Genomic DNA, 22,276 nt, shown 5'->3' with positions numbered 1-22,276 from the left:
ATGGGCTTTTGTGTTTCTGAGGCATTTTAATGTGTTTTGGGCTGTGTTTTAGTGGGTTCTTTTCTTTTAACACAGTATATACCCATACCCGTAAATACTAACTTACTGTCAAGTATATACATTAGTTATTATCAGAAAACCAGAACTGATCCCGAGCTCAGATGAGCTCCTTTTATGGACCAACAATTTGCAGCCATTTGGTCTTGGGACCTACCTCTGTCAGGATACTTTAAGTTGCTACGGCAAGTAGAAATTAATAGAATAGGAGGATACGCCTATATTACGGTGGGCCAGGATGTGACGGCATGCGTTTCCCATCCAGCGTCGTTGTGACGGAGCCTGCGGTGGTGTGTTTCTCATCCCGCTCGCGGCGGCGGCCTCTCTCGCGCCGCCGGCCACATCCTTCTCGTTCCGGCACCAGCGTCCCCTGCTCTGTCGGCCCTCTCCTACTCCCAAGCTACTATGGGGTTTTACTCTGGCCTTGCTGGTCTCGGCCGCGGCGCAACCATCTGATCTGGATCGGGAATTGCAGACACCAGCCCCGCCGTCGGGCGGCCCCGCGCCGCTCATCTTCAACCTCTGCTTCTGCTCGAGGCCGGGCTAGGTGGCCTCCACCCCGCGCTGCAGCTGCAACCACGAGCCGTCCCTGCCGGAACGCCACTGCTGCTGCAAGGCCCGACGCTCGCCCTCCACCCCGCATGGCGCCGCCCAGGATGGGGGACCGGAGACTCGCCCGGCCGAGATCTTCTCGGTGGTTCACGCAACGCCGGAGATGCTGCACGAGAAGGCGCTCCTGGCCACCAACGCCGCCGTGGCGGCTTGACCTTGACCATGCCGTGTGCGTTGCCCGTCTTCCACATAAGGAACAGAAGACACAGATCACGGTCCAGTGGGTCAACCAAATCTGTACCAGTTTGTGCCAGCTGATGGAACCACATTGAATATGATGCACAGGTGGGCCACAATTCTGCAGCGTGTAACACACATACGAAACAGAATACTCTGTGTACCACCGATCTTGGCGCAAATAAACGGTCCAGAAAACGAGCTCAGATGAGCTCGGGACCAGAAATGCCCATGTAAGTTACTACCTACTGATCGTTGCTACAGGCATGGAACACGAATATGCAAGTTAGACCTACATGTATTCTTGATTACATGTATATACACAATGGTTCGACATGTAAATAATAATATTTTGTTAATATGTATATACAGTGGTCCTACATCTATATTACATTTTTTTGTTTATACATTTATACACAGGTCCTACTTGTAAGTTACATGTTTTTGTTAATACATATATACACTAGTCCTTCATTTAAATTACATGTTTTTTCTTGATACATATATACACTGGTTCTACTTGTAAATTAAATATTTTTTGTTAATGCGTATATACACCGGTCCAACTTGTAAATTACAAGTTTTTTGTTAATACGTATATATGCTTGTCCAACTTGTAAATTACATGCTTTTTAATATGTACTAGTGACTCGGGTCAATGGTTTCTCCCACAAATGCTTGAGGCTATGAAACATGAGAGGAGGCAGAGAAAAAGCTCAACCAATTCTTGTGTGATAAGGCAATGGCTTTTCAAGTTATGGATGTTTAAGCACTCCCTGCTCAAGGTATGGCTTTTCAAGCTATGCATGTTTAACGTATGCATGTTCAAGCTATGGTTGTTCAAGCAATGTCTCATCATCAGGCCGGGTAGACTACATTTAGAGGTTTCATCATCCTGATCCCGATGGGGGTGATCGTCAAGGCCATGTTCTTCTTATACCTACATCTATCTATGGTCGTATGTAATGTTAACCTCACCAAAGTATGAATGGGTTAACCATAGCACACTCAACTAGTTAACCAGACACCCTACTTTTGCATCATCCTTCTAGTAAACCAAGTTTGTAGGCAACCAAATAAATGGGCCAAAACTGCCCGAAAAATACAGCCAACTTCCATGTGAACAACCAGACGAAATGGATAACATAGCTTTTAGGACGTTTTCCCCGGCCATGCCCCATGAACATGCGCTCTGGGAGACAAAAATAGACCCAAGCAGCTAATCACGCCCCAAGATGCAAGGTAATAAAATTGTGAGCCTTGCGTAGCTGGTGTCTGCCAGCGTACGAGGGCCGAGTCACTAAATGTTCCTATTTTCGCACCGAGAAAGAGCAAAGCAAAATAGATTTTGGCAATGAGCTTTCATGCTATCGAAAGCTTAGGAACCTTTGCGCGCTTTCTGAAAATAATAGAAAAAACTGAAAATGGCAAGCTTTATTAGCATCCCAAAAATAGTTAGAGCAGACGCTTTGCGGTGATCTAGCATACCACTGCATGTTATAGCACGCAAGTCGACATAACAGTTGCGCAGTACCGATTCACAATATTACATTCCTCAGAGTGGTACAACATAAACATTAAGGTCTTTATTCAAGCACTTAATATTACAAGCCACATATATATACATCACACTCGAGTTCGTGACTTACGAACAACTGATAAAATTAAACTAAGTACCATGACTACTCGAGAAGCTTTATTCTATAAGGTTTGGTGCTGCCCGACTAACTATCTTAAGTGCCACTACTACTCCTCGGCCTCCTTGTTAATTTCTTCGGTGACATACTTGATCAGGTAGTTGACACCTTCGACTCCTTCGGAAAGGTCCGGTTATTCATAGCAAACATCATTGGTGCCTTCATCTCCTTCTGTTGTCTCCCTGGTGCTATTCTCACGGTCTAAGAAAGAGGTTCAAAAGAAGGATGAGTATAGTAGGAGTATACTCATCATTCATATAGAAATGAGTGTTTGATGCGCTAGCTACAATCATAGACCAGAAAATCCTAGGCAATGCATATATTCCTAAACATTTCTTCAAAAGGTTTCTTTTATTTTAAATTTTTTTACCCGCTAGCCTTCACAGGATTTCTAGAACTTCACGGAGTTCATTTCATATCGCGCTCGCAGTTCCTTCCCAAAACAAGGAGTCACAAGACACAATTTGATACACTTTGTAGAAGTGTATTATTTTTCTTATAAGAGAGCATAGGGTTGTTGCACAACCGGGCGTACTTTCATGTCCATACTTATGTTAGTATGGACCCTAGTCTAAGATCCTAGCCAACCACTGTCCTTCTGCCGACTCCACATAGCCACCCGTTATTGTAGCCATGACTGATTTTAGATCATGACTTCGGGGCTCCCACCCAGCTAGTGCTCCCGTAAGATGCAAATAACCTACCATGCAGTGTATCCATTGATATGTGAAAGGAGAAAAGGTACAACTCGCTTCTACATCTCACTCCAGACCTTACGGTTAACACGGGTATTACAACGCAAGAATCACTAAATGACATTTGTTATTAGTCCTATGTGGATATAAACCCAGTTGCAATGTAACCTCCACCATACTCATACCATGGTTTCATTGTCCACCACATAATCAAATTTATAATTGGAAAAGTAATATTTTGCTTTAGAATGCATGAGTGATAAATAGTACTTTGCAAGTAATTTGATAAAAGTAAGCAAATGACATGAGCAAGCAATGAAGTTGCCTAGATACTGCAAGGTAGTGCAGTTGGATGCTCTGGACTAACCCGACACCTCGAGTTCTGAAAATTAGCATCATTGTCTAGTAAGGGCAATGGTTAAAGATCCAGATGATGCATGCTAGAGTGAATTTTATTTTATTGATTATTTTAAGAATTTCCCATGTTTTTATTATTTTATTACTTAAGTATAATGCATTTATTTAATTCTTAAAATTATTTTAATTAATAAACTAGAGTTTTTAAAAATTATTAAAAATAACTTAAAGGATTAAATTATAATATTAAATATTTTTTTATTTTTTATTTATTCTATTTTGGGCTTTTATTTGGGTTTTATGATTTATCTAATTTCCAGGGATTTGGAAATGTCCGAATTGCCCCTTGGGCCCACTAGTTAGACCAACCCACTCGGTTAGGAATGCCTGACTCGTTCGCTTGGGCCATCGTCCTCACTCCCCTCGTGGAACCCTAATACCCTCTCCTCTCTCGCGATTCCGGTATCGTCCTCGCCGTCACCACCTTCCTCCGGCGAATTTCGGCCATCCTAGCCATCGATTGACGTCAGTCGTGTATGACACGTCGTGCAAGGCTGCTTGAGTTGATCCGCTTTTATTTGACTAGCACATCCTCGATTGTGCGTCTGCATCTTTGACCTCACCTAGGGTTCAGGGATGGTGGTGCCCCGCTCGCGAGCGTGCCACTACGGCTTAGTGCTTGGGTGGTGGCGGTGTTGTTGCTGCGCCGAGTGGCTGGCCGTTGCCTGGCGTAATCCAAGCCATCGGGCTTGCTGTGCCTCCATGGCCATCAACGCATCTAGTGCTGCTACCATGTACTGCTTCCCTTCTCCTCTTTCTGTAACTTGTTCTAGTACTGCTCTAGTAACTGTTGGTTCGGATTCTCTAGTTGATTTATGCATCAATTCATCATGGGCTTGGTGATATACATTTCGTTCTGTTGCTTGGCATCCTACTTTTATTAGCTCTAATGGCCTCCTTGGGTCATATATGATTGCTTTGGAGCTTGTCATGATTATGATTATGCAGTAGTTTTATTGGATATGGTGCAGGAGCTTGGCTTTCTGTGGGGTTGCTTATGGAATTCATAGATGGTTAAGAAATTATGCTAGGACTCCCGCAAAAAAAAAAAAGGAATTATGCTAGGTTCCGACCCATGCTATTAATAATGTGAATACTTCTAGGTACCGATTGCTCTAGTTTAACTAGAATCTTGAATCCATGTTTGTCTATGCTCAATCTACTAAGCTTGTTGTCTAAATTTATCTAGTTTGAGTTGAGTTAATTTACAGAACTCAGTGCCCTCTGTGGTGCTAGTGTGTGGCTTTCAGCTTGGCGTGCTATAGTCACTGTAGTGATTCACTTGATTTGTAGATTTACCTATTGTTGCCTGTTAATATATGGATTGAGTGGAATTAATAGTATGAACCATACTACTTCTTTCTGCTCTTCATTCTATGAGATTATGCATGGATTAAAATGTTGACTTGATGCTTATGGATGGGCTTGAGGTAGGTGATCAATATTTGATTGCGATTGCCACTTTAATGTTTGGATAAAACATGTAGACAAAATACATATGGATTCAATCATGAAGTTCTTATTTCATCGAATCCCAACTGATGGTTTCCATGGGCTAATTAAGCTAGGCGTCTTTTATAGTTCTTAGATAATCTTGTGCTAGCCTATCTCGACTCTTGCTGATTTTTGGTCAAAGATGCGTAGCAACATTAATAGGCTTGGTACTAATTATCTATTTGTTATTCTAGTTGCCAGATTAACTTGCCCCATAACCAAATGATGTTAAAATCATTTCAAACACTTTTGTTTGATTTTATAACTGGGTTTGATTCTATGATAATTTTGGAAATAGATCCTCTGGGTCTACTCTATGGTGTATGATGTGCCTCTATCAAGCTCCTAGAGTGTTGCTTGGCTTGTTGTTGATGATCCTGATACTTCACTTCTTTGAGCTTATCTGCTCCTCCTAGCTTCTGAGAGAATGTCTAACAAACCCCTCAAAACGCCGGTACCCCGTATTATTCCGGCGGGATAGGAGGTGAGGGCGAAATGGGCCATCTAGCAGGCTCTATATTCGGGCCGGCCCGTATAGGCAGAATACGGGGCCCGTGGGCTGTCTAGCAGGCTCTGTATTCGGGCCGGCCCGTATAGGCAGAATACGGGGCCCGTCAAACCCACCCCGCCGCCCCCTACAAATAGAGGGTGAAGGTGCGAATGGGGGTCCAACCCCTCACTCGCAACCCTAGCCCCGCCGTGCGCCGCCACCACTCCGGCAGGCAATTCCCACGCGCATGCCGCCATGTTTCCACCGCCACTAGCCATGAGAGCACCCCGTAGGAGCAGCCTCTCGCCCGCCGCCGGATCGAAGCGTTCCCGTGAGCCGACCACAATGAACGACACGTGGCGCCGCCACTGCAAAAACTCCTTCGCCGGGAGTCGGCGTGCGGCGTGCAAGTACGTCGGGTCCGAGTGGATGCCGCCGAAGCTCCAGGACTTCGCGGAGGGCGGCCGCTACCACAAGGTCAACCCGCCGTTGAAGCCGATGAGCGACGACGAATTCGAGAAGTGGCGGAGCGCGTGGGAGCAGCAGCGCGCGTGGAAGGCCGCGTGGGGAGCTCCAACGGAGGAGGCAGGCGAGGGGAGCTCCAGCGGAGGAGCGCCGCCAACCGGCGACGAGTAAGAGCAGGCGGAGGAGGGGAAGGACCCTCTCTTCTTGGAGGCGGTGGCCGTGTCGAAGAAGGCCGCTGCCGACAAGGCGCAGGCGGACGCGGAGGAGGTGGCGCAGGCCATCGCCGCCGTGGAGGAGCTGAAGGTTCGGGAGGCCACCGACAATGCCATCGTCATCATCCTCGACGACTAGGTGCAGGCCATGGCGCATCCCTAGCATTGTAGAAGTCGCGATCCAGTAGGATCGCGCAATTTTGTGTATCCTCTATCTATGATCTATGAAGAACTATCTATGAGAATTCTCCCGTGTTTTGCATTTTTTTAAATACGGGGTGAAATAAGGGGTCTAGTAAATGGAATGGTTCATGCGTGCCAATTTTTTTGATACAGGGCCTGTATTCGCTCGATGCGGGACGAGTGAATAGAGGGTCTGTTAGACATGCTCTGATCTTGTTGTTCTCCTTTAAGAGATCACCCTGATGCTAGTTGTTGTCTAGAAATGTTTTGAAAAATCAACTGAATATCCTAGTTAATTGGCTTGTCTTGATGATGAACTGAAATGATCTAGTGGTTCATTGGATGAACTATAGCTTATGTTCTACTGGGGTGTTGGTCGATCGATTGCTTAGCATGCTGTCCAAATTCATTTTGTAGCAACTTCTGCTGCTTAGTTGTGTGCCATGTGCCCTGTGACTCTTCACTATTCCCAGTGAGTGTGCTGTGTGTGCTGTGTGAAGGTTTGAGGTTGATGGGATCCTAAGCTACTATGGATCAGCTCGGCACAGTGAGCTTATCCAGACTTTGCATTTGATTTTGAATGCCACTTTGGCATTTCCACTTGTTTTTCTTGTTTTTGATGTGTTGTAGATTACACAAGATCAGAAAGATGAAGATGAAGATGAGAAAAAAACATTAGCTAGGGTTTTAACTTAGGGTTTATATTACTATTTTATTTTTATAACTTGTAATTTCCTCTTTCTTTATTGTTGTAATGTATATGGAGTATTGTAAAGACAATGTAACATGTGTGCATATTAATAAAGTTGTAATTTCTCTAATTTTTTTGAGGTTTAAATTATAGTTTCAAATTAATTTTTTGAATTCAAATTATTTCCTTAATTGCAATTCAAATTTGAATTCCAAAGTTTGTATTTGAATTTAATTCAAATATCTTCCCTCTCAAAACCTGAATATCAAAGAGGTCATGTCGAAATATATGGCACTCTCGCTGCGACTAACCTCTAATTCACAGCGAGAAAGAGACATATCGACTCCCTAAGTTTTAGTTTTAAACCCCCGAAAAATTTCCCTGTTTTGAAATACAGATGCACAAGCCTTGTAAAACTACTCATGGAAAAAAATAGCGCGATTCCAACGCTAATTGCACGCTATAGCATATCTGGAGAGCCGACGTTACGCTATTTCGGCGCTATAGCGCGCTATTCGCGTTAATAGCACGCTATAGCATGCTAATAGCGTATTTTTAAACCCACGCTATTTTGTTATAGCGCGCTATTTTTTTCTTGTAAAACTACCGGTATTTGTCCTAAAACTTGGGATGCTACACGCTTTGAGACTTTTAGAGCGCCTCTACGTCCATTGAAAATGTAGAGCATGCTCGCAACAACCATAGGGAAAGAAGTGAAAGAAAAACACATGGTTGGTTAATATATGGGGTCTTTTACGGTAGGGACAAAGACGCGTCAACCGTCCAACTATCCAGATCTAAGAGCTGAGATTGATCAATACTTGTTATGCAAAGGAGTAGTATTTTTTCATAAAAGAGTAAAATAGGTAAATTCCTGCCCATTAAAGGGTACTTTCAGGATATAGAAATTTGTCCACCGGTTAGGTTGGAGCCCCGATCCCATTCCATTCTGTAGACAAACGGATTCTCTTCACTTGCCATCTGTTTTCGTGTCAAAAAGGTTAGAAATGCCACGCGGCCGGCCACAGTGACTGCGCTGCATCCTTATATAGCACGTGACATCAGTTTGTTCTCCACTGGAAGTGCTAAAAAGCCACGCGCAAAGAATTGCCAAAATCGCCCTTCAGCAGGGGTGTTAAAATGCAGTGCCATAAACACGATTTTGCAAAGAAATAGCATAAAACAAGATCTAGAAAATATGATAAAGCTAGTTTAGATAGAAGAAAATAGAGATAGTTTATATTTTACAAACTAGTGTAGATAAAAATAAACCTAATCTAAAAACTCGATATCGGACGAGTCCGGTGTCGTGGTCGACACTGAAGTCGACGAGGACATGCCAGGCCAACGGGGGTTATCCTCGGAGATTGTCATCGGACCGGCCATCTACGCCTCGATGAAGGCCCGCCTCACCGCCTTGTCGGCCATCCGGGCGAGGCTGACCTCCTCGCGGCCGTCTGCGCCTCCTTGCAGTCGCAAAGTGCTTCTTCTCGGCCGCGACACCCTCAGGGAAGCCGGCCGCCACTCGAGCAACACATGCTCATCCCGCTCGGCGATGAGAAAATGGCGCTCCAGCTCTCGCTGGGGCGCTGCTCCTCTTGCGTGATAAGGCGCGCCGGCGGCGCGAGGGCCTCGGCCTACTGGCGCGTTCACACGTGATGGAAGTTCATCGTCCGACGCGGGCGCCCGAGCCGCCAGGCCAGGGCATCGTACGCGTGCGCCGCCTTGTGCGCGGTCTCGAACTTTCCGAGGCCGATGCGCTCGTCGCCGGTCCGGATCCCCACGTAGAAGGCGTCATTGGGGTGCCCGTGGATGCCGCAATACCCAGAGCTCGAATGGCGTCGCGACTACATTGTAGTGGTGCGATATCTGTGCGAAGGGGGAAGCGCGAGCTGAAATGTCAGACGGTTGGAGAACACGCATGGCACGTCTTTTATATAGCGCGCACCGGGGCATGAAAGAAAGCGTGTGCGTCACCGCTATTTCAGACGCACGGTAAATGTTTTAGCGCGCGCAATTTTACCGCGCCTGTCGGCCATGCTGCAAATTATTAATTATTTTAGCGTGCAATCCATTTAGCGTCTCCTTTAAAGTTGCTCTTAGCGAATGCATTGCACAAGATATTTTTTATACACGTGATTGATTCTCACTGAGGCAGTCGATCGATGGTTTTCACGTACGGAAAGGCACGTGCATATCAGCGGATGGACGGGCGTTTTGGAAGAATCCACCATTACCCCTAATCGTAATCTGGCCAAGTTGCCCTTACACGAAAGGAAAATACGGAAAGATTACCTGCCTAAATTACACTTGATCAATACTACTCGTCCATAGGACTAGTAATTTGTACCGTAAAAAGCCTCTAATATATGGTGTCATTTTCTTCTTTGTTTTGACGTGGCAACTGGCAAGCCGCGCACGCCAGCCCATGCAGCCGCCGCGCACGCCAGCGCATGCAACCGCCGCGCTCAGCTTATAAACGTGAGCCCTCTGCACAGCACTGCCAGTGTATCTCCAGCACCGTCGCCCTCGCTAACACTGTACCCGCGTCGAGCGTGCAGGAGGAGGTGAAGCAAAGCCTCGTCGAGCAAACCATGGCCGACGCCACCATGGCCCAAGACCTTGCCGCGGCCGCGCGGCTGCCGCCGTCCAAGTCGGAGAACATCTTCATGCAGATCGCCGTCCACCCGGACGGCACCATCACGCGGCCCTTCGTGCCCTCCGTCCCGGCCTCACTCGACGCGGCCGTGTCTAGCAGGGACGTGCCCCTGGACGCCTCCCTCGGCACGTACATCCGGCTCTACCTCCCAAACCCCGTCGACCCGCCGCCATCCGCAAAACTCCCCATCATCCTCTACTTCCACGGCGGCGGCTACGTGATCTTCTCCGCGGACACGGTCTTCTACCACGCCTCGTGCGAGGCCATGGCGGTGGCCGTCCCGGCCATCGTGGCCTCCGTCGACTACCGCCTGGCGCCCGAGCACCGGCTTCCCGCCGCCTACGACGACGGCGTGGCCGCCATGATGTGGCTTCGCGACGAGGCGCACCAGGATCCCTGGATCGCTGAGCGTGGCGATCTCTCCCAATGCTTCCTCATGGGCAGCAGCTCCGGCGGGAACCTCGTGTTCAACGCAGCAGTCCGGACCAGGGGTGTCGACCTGAGCCCCGCCACCGTGCGGGGCGTCCTGATGCACCAGCCCTACGTGGGCGGCGTGGAGCGCACGCCGTCCGAGGCCGCGTCCGAGGATGACTTCATGGTGCCGCTGGAGGCCAACGACAAGCTGATCGCCCTCGCGCTGCCCCTGGGCGCGGACCGCGACCACGAGTTCAGCAACCCGGAGAAGGCGATGGCACCCGAGGCACTGGCCGGCCTGCCGCGGTGCATGATCTCGGGGAGCGACGGTGACCCGCTGATCGACAGGCAGAGAGGGTTCACCGCCTGGCTGCGGGACGGCGGCGTGGACGTGGTCGACAAGACGGACATCTCCGGGTTTCACGCCGCTGAGCTCTTCATTCCCGAGAAGGCCGAAGAGCTCTTCGCGGCCGTGCGAGAGTTCGTCCACGGCGGCGGAGGTGACGCTTGACGCTCATCCGCTTGCTCGCCGGTCGGTCCTCGATCGGCCTGGTTGACTTGATGATCCATGTCAGGCAATGTCCTGTTTCTGAACTTAAATGTTATGTCTTGTGAGCAATAATTCGCCACTGTTCGTAGCGTGGTGCTGTCCATTATTGAAGTGTTGTTGAAAACGTTCTTATCTTGAATTTACTGATTTGTGGTGGTTTGTGGATCACAAGTTGGCGCCATAGCTTGAATTTACTGATTTGTGATTTGCGCAAGTTGTCTCCCATCTATGGTTGAAACCAGTGGTAGTATCGACAACCCAGGGTGATTAAACCGGTGCAGAGTACTTTGGAAAGATGCATGCGCGATATGCCAGCTAGTGCTATAACGAAGATGATGAGTCGATCATAACGATAACGGCTGGCTAGTAGCTTCGGCAGCGTAGTAGACTCCCGAGTCCCGATAGATCGCCATGGCTTAAAGAAAGGAACGGAGACATTGAACTTCCCTTCTATCCGTAATCATCGGGGGCTTTTTCAGAGCTGCCCACTAGTCATAGTGGGGAGTAGTAGTGTCATTGGTACGACACTACTCTATGTTACTACTATCTTCATAATGCATATACTAGTAACTTAGATGTAGTATCATGTATGGGTGTATTAATTAGCTTGTAGACTCATTCAATCTTGAAAAGTGTGATGTTATGGTAACATAGCTAGTTACCACAACCATCTCTTTCTTCATTTAATATCATGTCATGTCATCAATTTGCCTAGTTGGTAATGCATGTAGCTCTATGTTACTACCTTAGTTACTCCCACTATGAGTAGTCTAAGAGCAAGTACAATAAATCCTAGTTCAGCTGGCTATAAAGATTAAAATAGTATATTAGTGCTTAGTTGGAGGAGAGAGAGGAGGAGAGAGAAGAAGAGTGGGCTCTTAGAGCAATTCCAATAGTGTAGCCAGCTGATGGCTATAAGCCAAATGCTATGTCATCTATAGCCAACTTAGAGCCAACATATACAATAGTGAGATATAAAAATGTAGTACTTAATCAATGTGTGGCCCACCTTTCACTCTCACAAAGTGCCTAGGAGCACGTGCTAGAGCTGGCTCTTGCATAAGAGCCCACTCTCCTTCTCTCTCCTCCTATCTCTCCTCCAACTAAGCAATAATATACTATTTTAATCCTTATAGCCAGCTGACTAAAACTTATTGTACTTGCTCAAGATTCAGCTCTAGCACGTGCTCCTAGGCACTTTGTGAGAGTGAAAAGTGGGTCATACATTGATAAAGTACTACATTTTTATTGCTCACTATTGTATATATTGGCTCTAAATTAACTATAGATGACATGGCAATTGGCTTATAGCCAACAGCTGGCTACACTATTGGAATTGCTCTAAGAGCATGTACAATAAGGCTTACTCAGCTGGCTAGAAATAAAATAAGATATTCTTGTCTAGTTGGAGCAGAGAGAAGAAGAGAGAGAAGGTAAGTGAGCTCTTATGCAAGAACCAGCTCTAGCACGTGCTCCTAGGTAATTTGTGAGAGTGAACGAAGTACTACATTGTTATAGTCAACTATTGTACATGTTAGCTACAAGCTAACTATAGATGATTTGGCAACTTACTTATAGTCAACAACTGACTATACTATTGAACTTGCTCTAATCTTCGGCTTTCGGCTGAATGTCAACTCTCGTGTTCCTGTCGCGTGTCGTTATCTCGGCCCGCCTCCATTTTCAACGGCCTGCTCTTACAAGTTACAGTACAACATTGCCACCAGGTATTGAGCCCTTCGTCTCCAGCAGCATCACCCAACGGTAACTGGCCGAGATTGTCTAAAGAATATAACGAACTGTTGGGCAAATTATTGCAGCCATCGCAGAATTATATGGTGTCAACAGCACCACGCATACACGAACTTGTTCAGGAACATGCAAATACCTACAACTAGTTGCAAAATGTGTTCCACTTGCCAGTGAACTTGATGAAGCGGATGCAAAATACAACCAAAAATGTTTGAATTGGACAGCTAGACGCCACGCTGGCGACGCACCTCTGTACTTTTGCGGAAATCCCTGGAGAAAAATTGAATAGCAAGTTAGAGGTCCTCCTGGCACTCTCCAGCCGTTGTCGACACCAACAGCCAGCCCTTGGACGCGGACCGCGACCCCGAGTTCAGCAACCCGGAGAAGGCGATGGCGCCCGAGGCACTGGCCGGCCTGCCACGGTGCATGGTCTAGGGCAGCGACGGTGACCCGCTGACCGACATGCAGAGAGGGTTCGCCGCCTGGCTACGGGACGACGGCGTGGATGTGGTCGACAAGACGAACATCTCCGGGTTTCACGCTGCTGAGCTATTCATTCCCGAGAAGGCTGAGGAGCTCTTCGAGGTCGTGCGAGAGTTGGTCCACGGCGACGGAGGTGACGCTTGATGGTGATCCGTTTTTCTGCCGGTCGGCCTGGTTTATAGGATTGATGCGCTAGCCAGTTCAACCAAAAGACCAATCTGATGGAAGGAGCCTAGGCATTATATTATATTCAACATTCCCCCTCACATCAGAATCTTTTTTTGTTTTTTTATACTGCGCGAGCAGGGTCTTGAACTCAAGACCTCTTGGCTCTGATATCATATAGGATTGATGCGCTAGCCAGTTCAACCAAAAGACCGATCTAATGGAATGAAGGTAGACATTATATTTATATTCAACATGGTTGACTAGATGATCGATGTCAGGCAATGTCTAGTTTGTGAATTCATGTGGCTGTCGGTTGCGCCTATTCCCCTTCTGGATCTTGGCGCGGCGGATCCAGTCGACGTCTTTGAAGCCGCTGGTGGTAAAGCTCGCGGGTGGAATCGACGGAGGAGGGTGGAGGTTCCCAGGAGCTCGAGGCCCGAAGACTTCCCGTCTACAAGGGGACATCTCTTGATCCAAGGCTTGAGGAGAGATGCAGCAGCAGCGCGCCATCGGCACGTCTTCCTCCGCTCCGGTGACATCGAGTTGCTCAAGGACCGGGCTGTATTTTTGTTCTTTGTTGGGATCCTTTTTGTAACTGTCGTGCTTTAATATCACCGGCAGTTTCCTCGCAAAAAAAAAAGTGTTATGTCTTGTGAGAAATTTGAAAATGTTCTTAGCTTCAATATACTGATTGGTGGTGTTTATGGATCACAAACAATATATGGCCGGAAACATTCTGAATGGGCACCATAGCTCTGTCGAGGTTGCTCAAGGGTCCTCCCATCTATCGTTGAAACCAGTGGTAGTAATAACAATCCAGGGGCGATTAAACCGGTTCAGAGTAATTTGGAAAGATGTATGCACGACATGCCAGCTAGTGCTACAATGAAGACGATGAGTCGATGATAACTATGATGGCTGGCTAGTAGCTTCGGTGGCGTAGTACGCTCCCGAGTCACGACCAAATTGCCATGGCTGAAAGAATCGGAGACATTGAGCTTCTATGATATCTTTGGGTTTATTTTTTAGAGCTGCCTTAATCTTCGGGTTGATGTCAACTCTCGTGTTCCTGTCGCGCACCATCGTCGTGTCGTTATCTGTTATCTCGGCCGGCCTACATTTTCAACGATCTGCTCTTGCCGCCAGGCTTTGACCCCTTCGTCTCCAGCAGCATCACACCCAACAGTAACTGGCCGGAGATTGTTTGAATAAATATACTAGTTGAACTGTTGGGCAAAACCATAGCAGCCATCGCAGAATTAAGGCTTGCAGCAGGATGGCAGGCCATCTCGAGTCGCGTCCCCCAAAATAATTTGGGGCGCGCCAGACCAAAAAACGGTTCCAGCCGCGGCCTCCAAAGTCGAATTTTGTCCGGCGGCCCCGATACGGTGTCCAGCGCCCCGAGCCCGTCCAAGCCCCACGGGGGACGCACCGGGGACGCCGGACACACCAAAAAGCGAGGCGGGGAGTGGCGGAGCCAACCCGTCAGCGGCACAATAAATTTTAACCTAACCGTCGCCTACCTCGCGATGGAAGTTATTGACGCGCAGCGACGGTGCAGTTCCCGCAGAGGCGCAGTGACGCGTCTCGTCGCGCCTAGCTCTGCGTGCCGGCATTAATGAGCGCCACCGCTCCCCCGCCTCCCTCCGGCCTATAAAAAGGGCCGCCTCTCATCGTCCCTCTCACACACAAACCCTAGCGCCTCTCTCCCCAACCCTAGCCGCCACCATCTCAACAAGAGTCGATGCCATGTTTGGTAGAGGCGGAGGCCGAGCTCGCGGCCGTGGTCGTGGTCGTGGTCGTGGTCGTGGCCGCGGCAGAGCTGCACGCTCGCTGTCGCCTGCCACGCCGTCGTCTTAATCGTCGGAGATGGACGTGGAGCCGGGCGTGCTGTTCGAGTTCGTCCTCGTCCTCAAGGGCGACCCACGCGGCATCCAGAGGCTGCCGGACTCCTTCGCCGAGTACGTCGCCGGCGACGACCTCCCGCGCACGATGCATTTGCGGGAGGCTTCGTGCGGCTACTACCGGTGGATCGTCGACGTGATCTACAACGCGCGCGGCAAGATGTACCTGCACATCGGCTAGGAGAAGTTCGCGCGCCACCACAGCCTCGAAGCCGGCTTCATCCTCCCGTTCTCCTACTTTGGCGACAGGGACATGAGCGTGAAGGTCTTCGACGAGACACGCTGCCGCCGCGACTACCACAGCGACATCACCGACGAGGAGGACGACTGATGATGAAGAGTGTTGTTTCTTCGCAGCGAATACATGCACGGAAGTTTCTGGATGTTCGTCTCATCGGTAGAACCAACAAGGGCACCATCTCCCGCTGGATTTTCCAGTTTGGGTGACTGGGTGTGCCCTCGAATGTTCTTTCTTAGTACCGAACACAGGAAACCTTCGATGCACGGCCTAGTTAGGTTTAGTTTTTTTTGCAAAATTTTATATTTGTGTCCACCATTGTTCAAACTATGTATTAGTTTGTGGAAAACCATGTTCCAAATTTGTCTTCCTGTAAACCACGTTCCCAATTATGTATTAGTTTGTGGAAATTGAAATAAAAATACCAAAAAAAAGTATTTTTAATGTTTGGGGCGGCGTTTGGGGGACGCGGCTAGGGAGCGACGTCCCCCAAACGCGGCACGAACGAAACACGTCCCCCAAACGCTCAATCAGGCGCGGTTTGGGGTACGCTTTGGAGGGGACGCGACTAGAGATGCTCTTAATAGCCAGCAATGGTTTCCTACTATTTCTGGGCTAAAGACAGCAACTCTGTTTTCAATTTTGCAAGAGCGGTTATTCGAAGAAAAAAAAAAGTTATGCAAGAGGGGTACAAAAATACAGAATTAGATTGGTTAAGAATTCATCTAAGACTAGTCACAATGCATATAAGGATGGCAATTTTACCCACGGGTGCAGGTACCCGCGGGTACCAAACCCGCATGGGCAGGGTATGGGTACACTTTTATTCCCATGGGTAGTACCATACCCTGCCTGTTAAGTCATGGGCAGGGCACGGGCATAGCCTCGTGCCCGCGGGTATACCTATACCCTGCCCGTTTATTGTCAAATTCTTACGTGACACGTCTACTTTTGTTGACTTCTGAGTTAATATGAGAATGTGATTTTTTATTATATTAATTGTTATGTACTCAACTACATGTTATTGAGTTCAAATAATTAATTTTTTAAATCAAATTTGTTATCGATAAATATAAAATTATGATTGATTTGTGTACAATTTAACCTACCTACCGGGTACCCGCTGGGTATAGGTATGGGTAAAGTTTTATACCCATGGGTACGGGTATGGGTAGAAGTTTGTACCCATTGACTATACGGGTATGTGTATGGTATTGCTCTGCCCTGTCCATACCATGCCCATTGCCATCCTTAAATGCATAGTATCATGTAGAAGTATCATGCGTATGATACTACTACATATTACTATGTCCACAATGCATAGTATCATGTACTAATATCATAGTTTTCATATATTAATTGATTTGTAGAATCTCAATGCAAATTTATGTACAAGATATATTTGATATTAAGTTTTCTAGTGCTACGTGCTATGATACACTATACCTATGATATTAGAATCATCTCTCTCATCTTTAATTGCACTGCCACATCATCTTTTTGCATTCATGAGATTCATGATACTGCCTATGATACTCTTATTGTAAGTAGTCTAAGGCTCAGTTAATTCTTTGAATGTTAACAGGAGAGCTGCTAAATGCATTGATTAGATAGAAGTTGTGTTACACAAAAAGCGAGAACTAAGGCGTGAAGAACCCTAGTCGCCAACGCAAAAGGAAAAGAAATTGCGAAACATAAACAAGAAACAAGAGCAAACAAAACTCAGCCCGGGTCGAAGGGGATCTTCACTCCTGCCATGATCCAAAGGATCGCCTCGTCTCGTATCCGGGCAGCAACAGATAGTTCCTCGTGTTGGAAGATCCTCCGATTCCTTTCTTTCCATATTTCCCAAGCAGCCAGGAGCATAAGCAATTTCATTCCTTTTCTTTTTTTTCTGGCGACGAGTTGGCGTGGCAAAGATCAAGCCACTCTACGATCGAAGATATGCCTGCCCAGGACGCGGGTACCAAGGCCTGAGTACAAGACAAGGAGGCTAGCGCCGACCACACTTGCCTTACCCAAGTGCATTACCCAAGTACAAGACAAGGAGGCTCAGTTAATTCTCATTACAGATGACGTCAACATCTGCTAACCGCGCGACCCGCTGTTCAATTCGGTTTGTTTCTTTCGCATGTGTATTGGGCGGAGAGAGCGGCACGCATGTACCCCACATTAGAAAAAACTAGCAAAAGTGTATGTGCGTTGCATCGGGAGAAATAAACAGTCAAACTTTCCTGCGGACTCATAGCGTTAATACTTCCCTTGTGTTGTTCTTTTTTTTACTATTTATGATGAACATAACATGTCCGTGTGATGCACTGGGAGAAAAACTGTTCGGTTGAAGCACCGGTAATAGTCGGCCGCCACGCGGAGCTGATAACATAGGTGAGCGTCTACATTATGAAATCAAGCTTATCCTTCACGTAGGTACTCTCTGCACCTCGTACTACGCGATGATTATTCAATCTTTATAGTTATCATCCAAGATCGCTATAGAGTCGGCGGAGCAACAAATACAAACTGTTTTATCAATTAGCTGATCTTCTTACTCCCATATCACAAAGAGATGGTATGTCCTCCTTAGTATTTTCTGAAAATACTAATCACAATTATTAGACATATAGGAGCTTAGAAAGAAAAGGCGTGCAAGTTCCTTTAAAAAGGGTCGTACGAAGATAAATAAAACCTGTTGTATATAATGTCGAGCTTGTTAAACTCAACGTCCATTCTAGTAGTACCGGACGTTCTGATACACGGCGGTGGGAAGGGATCTCCGCGCGGCCTCGAGCTTCCGTGTGCCGGCCCAGGTGGCAGCAGTGCTGTGTCGGAGTAACCTGGCCGCACATGACAGTTGGCGGCGGGTCAGGGGCTCGAGCCGGCGTGCATGGAGGTGGTCAGCGACAACGTGAAGAGGCAGGGCGGAGGCCGACGACGACGGATGTCTTTGCGGGAATTTGCGAGTTAGGTGAGCAGCGACGAAAAAAAAGCACGGGGACGTTCGTTTGGGTGCGGGAAAAAATGCAAACCAACCGGGAGTGGCAATTTAAGTACTATGCGATTTGGTGGGATAGTAAATCGGTCAAATAAAAAATTGGATGAAAATTTTGGCAGAAATCTCCTTTATTATTAGGTATAGATTAAAATTGATGCGAGCCCTTTTTATATGCGCATTTGGCTTGTCGAAATTAGAGTTGGTCTGTTAAAATAGTAACTTGATGATTTTAAAAAGGGTGACGCTAGGAGCCGGTCGGCCGACCGGAGGACCTAAAATCGATCGTTCTCTGTGCTGTCGGATCAAGATCGGACGTCCACAATTAGTCTAAACATAGTTCTGTATTTCCCCCCTTCATGCTTAGAAATTCAACTCGCAGTACCGAGCGTCTTCACTAAAACTGGAATGATATACCACTTCGGTCCAGCCCTTCCAGATATTTACAAAAAAAATGTCACCACGATGATTTGTAGAGTGTGACAACCACCCCGCCACAAAAAACACACTATTACAAAAAAAGATATTATAATTTTTAAAAATAATAATGTTTCAATAAAGGTTAAACAACAACTATTTCTCTACAGGTTGGTTACGACAAAAATCAACAATATTTTCAACAAAAAATCAGAAAAATAAATTACAAAAAAATACATATGTGTGGCTGTGAAAATTTGGTTAAGAAATAACAAACTCACTACATATTTAATACAACAACAATCAGCTTCTATTTTAACAAATAATATATATCATTACAATAATAATCACAAACTTGTGGAAAACGTCAGGTAAACATTACAATATCTTTTAGATAATTTCACTATAAAATTTATATGCAATTGTTACAAAAGTAAAGAGCGTATGATACATTGAAAAAAGGTGTCCATGACTAAAACAATTACACCAAAAATCACAAATAATTACAACAACAAAAATCATACGTTTACAACATATTAAGAAACACACATTTTCGTAACATATAGCTTAAAAAAATCTTAAAAAATCTGTCTTGTGATTTTACAACAAATTTTTATCTAATTGTTACAATTTAGAAACAACACTGTAGGTTTCTTGAAAGAGGGCAACACTCTCCAGTGTTGGGCCGAAAAAGCAGACCCATATAGGACCGCGTGGGAGCGAGCAAGGACGACCGATCGGTCGCCGGATCCCTAGTATTTTCGTTTAAAAAATGTTTAGGTTAGAAAAGAATTATGGACATAGAATCAAAAAAACTCAAAAAATATATATCTAAATAAAATTTATAGATTTAATATTAATTTGATTTTTTTGAAGAATTATTGCACTTGGTGCTTCCCATGAGACACTTAGTGTAGGCGGAGCCCACATGCAAGTCGACAAGTAGAAGTTGCGCCAAATATGTGTTGATCCCCACGTCGTGCCAGCCAGTGCTCCTACCCAATAGTGTGGGGTGTTCTATTTGATGTTTTATAATGTTTTTTCACGTACTTATTGTTTATTCGTAAATCTAGATATTTTCCTTTCTTCTTTCCTTTTTTATTCCTTTTTTATTTCATCTTTCTAGATTGATGAACATTTTTCAAAACACGTGAGTGTATTTATCGTATGTATAAACCATTTTTCTTGTAATCAAACGGTAATTTAGAAACCGTTAAAATATTTTTATGTATTTGAACATATGTTCAGAATTGAATGAATGTTTATATTTTATACATGAGAACAATTTTTATAATTAGTCTATATGATCAAGATATAATTTTTTTCTTAAGATTGTGATATTTTCTATGTTCATACAATCAGTTTCGATTTAAAAAAATTTAGAGGATCCACTGAGATAGTGTATATATTTATAGGTAATAGAGAAAAAGAATAAAAAAACGTGTGTAATTAGGCCCGATCAAATGCAGCCGATTTACATGGATCTGAAGGCGTCAGAGGCCTATTTGACGGGGGACACTGAGCTTCCAAGAAGACTTGGGCCGAGGGTTTCTTGCAGATATGTTTTCCCTCATACAAGCAGGCTTTGCCGTCAAGAATTGTATGATAACTAGATGATACCCCGCGCGTTGCGGCGGAAATGCGTAGATCCATATTATAGAATTATAAAAATAAATTTAAACATGTATTGAGTCTCTAAGTATAAAGAGAAATATTTGTTGAGTTTCTAACAGATTGGAAATTGTGCAAAGGAAAATGACACTAAGTATATTCAGTTGAAAGTTACAACTTGTTACATGGCACCATCCTCATTAGTGTGGCATTTATTTATCTACCAAAATAACTCTATGTTATGTTACAAACTCTGTATCTATATTATAGGCCCACAACAATTTATTGGGAATTGCACTAACTACTATTAAAAAATCTGTAATGAGATTAATTAATAACCGCAGACATATATGTTTTAACAAAGCAAAGTAAAACTTGTTTCGCTCTGAAGCATGACATCTCCTAAAACATCAAATTGTTGCGCTGAACACTAAATTTGCAGAGAGCATGTCCAGCAAATGAGTGGAAAGAAACTCTCGCCTCGGTGATTTTACAAATAAATGATGGATGGACCACCTTTTGCCTCATCCGCCATCAAAATGTCAACTGCATGTGAACTACTTGTGAAGTACTGCAATAGCAGGTCCAGCAATAATAAGGTATGAAAAAAATATGAGAAAATTAGATGACAGTACATGAGGCCAGATCTATGCTAGCTTCTTGAATCGGTTCTTCTTGGATAAGTAACTAAACTCTGTTATCATATTCTGCTACACAAAAGATATTGTAACAAAGGTACCTAAGGAAGAACATGGTGATATTTTCTAATGCATAGGTGAACCATGAAAACAAATTTCTGTATACGAAAGGTCATAACACCACAACAATAACTGACCATCCTCCTTCAACTGGGCAGGATGCACCAGGCAAGAAAAGGTGTCTACATGCGCAAGATCAATATCACGTAGGACAGCTAATAACAATATGTCAACCTGTTAATAGAGAAAAAGGAATCACAAACATTTATAACGAACCTTTTGGGAATAACTCATCATCGTAAGTTTGAAAAATTGTTAGTACGAACCTGTTGGGAAGAGCATTTCCATAAAAACCTTTTTGTAATGACATAATGGGGAGAGCATGTCCATAGGAACCTGTTGGGTCTAAATGATGCCCTGCACGTTGCTGCGGAAATGTGTATCTTTGAAGAATTTGGAAATAATGTAAAACTAAACATATTTTATGCTGCTAAACACCTTGTAGAAAACTTCTAATGAATTCCATTTATATTTATGGGTTTGAGAGTTTGAAACAACACGTTATCCAAGGTACAAACCATAAATAAGTTAACCATTGGAAGAATGTGATTGTCCTTGTCAAAATGACCGCTTTTAGTCAATATCATACAATCATTTCAGATACGTAATGTTCAGATAAGTTTCTAGTTCGATAGTCACGACGAAAATACTATATAATATATATAACAAAACGTGCCATGTTGGTTGCTGTTACAAATATGGTGTACACACAATTAAAGTCTGGAATATGCTAAATCCCCATATTGATGCATCATGAAGCAAGGTCACATAATCAAGGCACAATTGGGAAGGGATACTGAAATCAAAGCATGGATTAGTAAATTAGATGAATAACTCAGTGATTTATGTCAGGAAAGAGGACAATGCATATTCTTGTAAGAAAACTGAAGGGAAACATCTACAATATGGAAATCCTGCGTTGAGCAGTGTACATGTTAATTTCCACCTGCTAAGTCATTGTACTCCCATTGATCTAGAATAGCCACTGTTTCCTTAAATAGCATGCTTGGAGTATCTCAAATTGCCTAACCTGAAGCTTAGCTTACACATATCACCTGAACGATATTGAAGCATACTTCATTCGAGTAGTACGGAAGAACAATAGGAAAAAGGAAAACAGTGCAGAAAACTGCAGTATGATTT

At 45.1% G+C, this 22,276-nt stretch overlaps 1 protein-coding gene across 1 annotated transcript; it reads left to right on the top strand.

The window, feature by feature from the left end:
• The first annotated feature begins 9,708 nt into the window (after positions 1–9,708).
• LOC127318314 (probable carboxylesterase 8) lies at positions 9,709–10,984 on the top strand. Its single transcript, XM_051348782.2, has one exon. The coding sequence runs from the start codon at positions 9,785–9,787 to the stop codon at positions 10,772–10,774; it is 990 nt and encodes a 329-aa protein (XP_051204742.1). The 5' UTR covers positions 9,709–9,784; the 3' UTR covers positions 10,775–10,984.
• Positions 10,985–22,276: the final 11,292 nt, after the last annotated feature.

Source organism: Lolium perenne, chromosome 7 (genome assembly GCF_019359855.2).
Source record: "Lolium perenne isolate Kyuss_39 chromosome 7, Kyuss_2.0, whole genome shotgun sequence".
In the NCBI taxonomy this organism is placed as follows: Eukaryota; Viridiplantae; Streptophyta; class Magnoliopsida; order Poales; family Poaceae; genus Lolium; species Lolium perenne.
Note: the sequence above shows the minus strand (reverse complement) of the source record. Positions and strands in the feature narration are given on the sequence as shown.

What these genes read in the sequence shown, in the direction of transcription:
- LOC127318314 (XM_051348782.2), top strand. Translation starts at nt 9,785, where the DNA reads ATGGCCGACGCCACCATGGCCCAAGACCTTGCCGCGGCCGCGCGGCTG.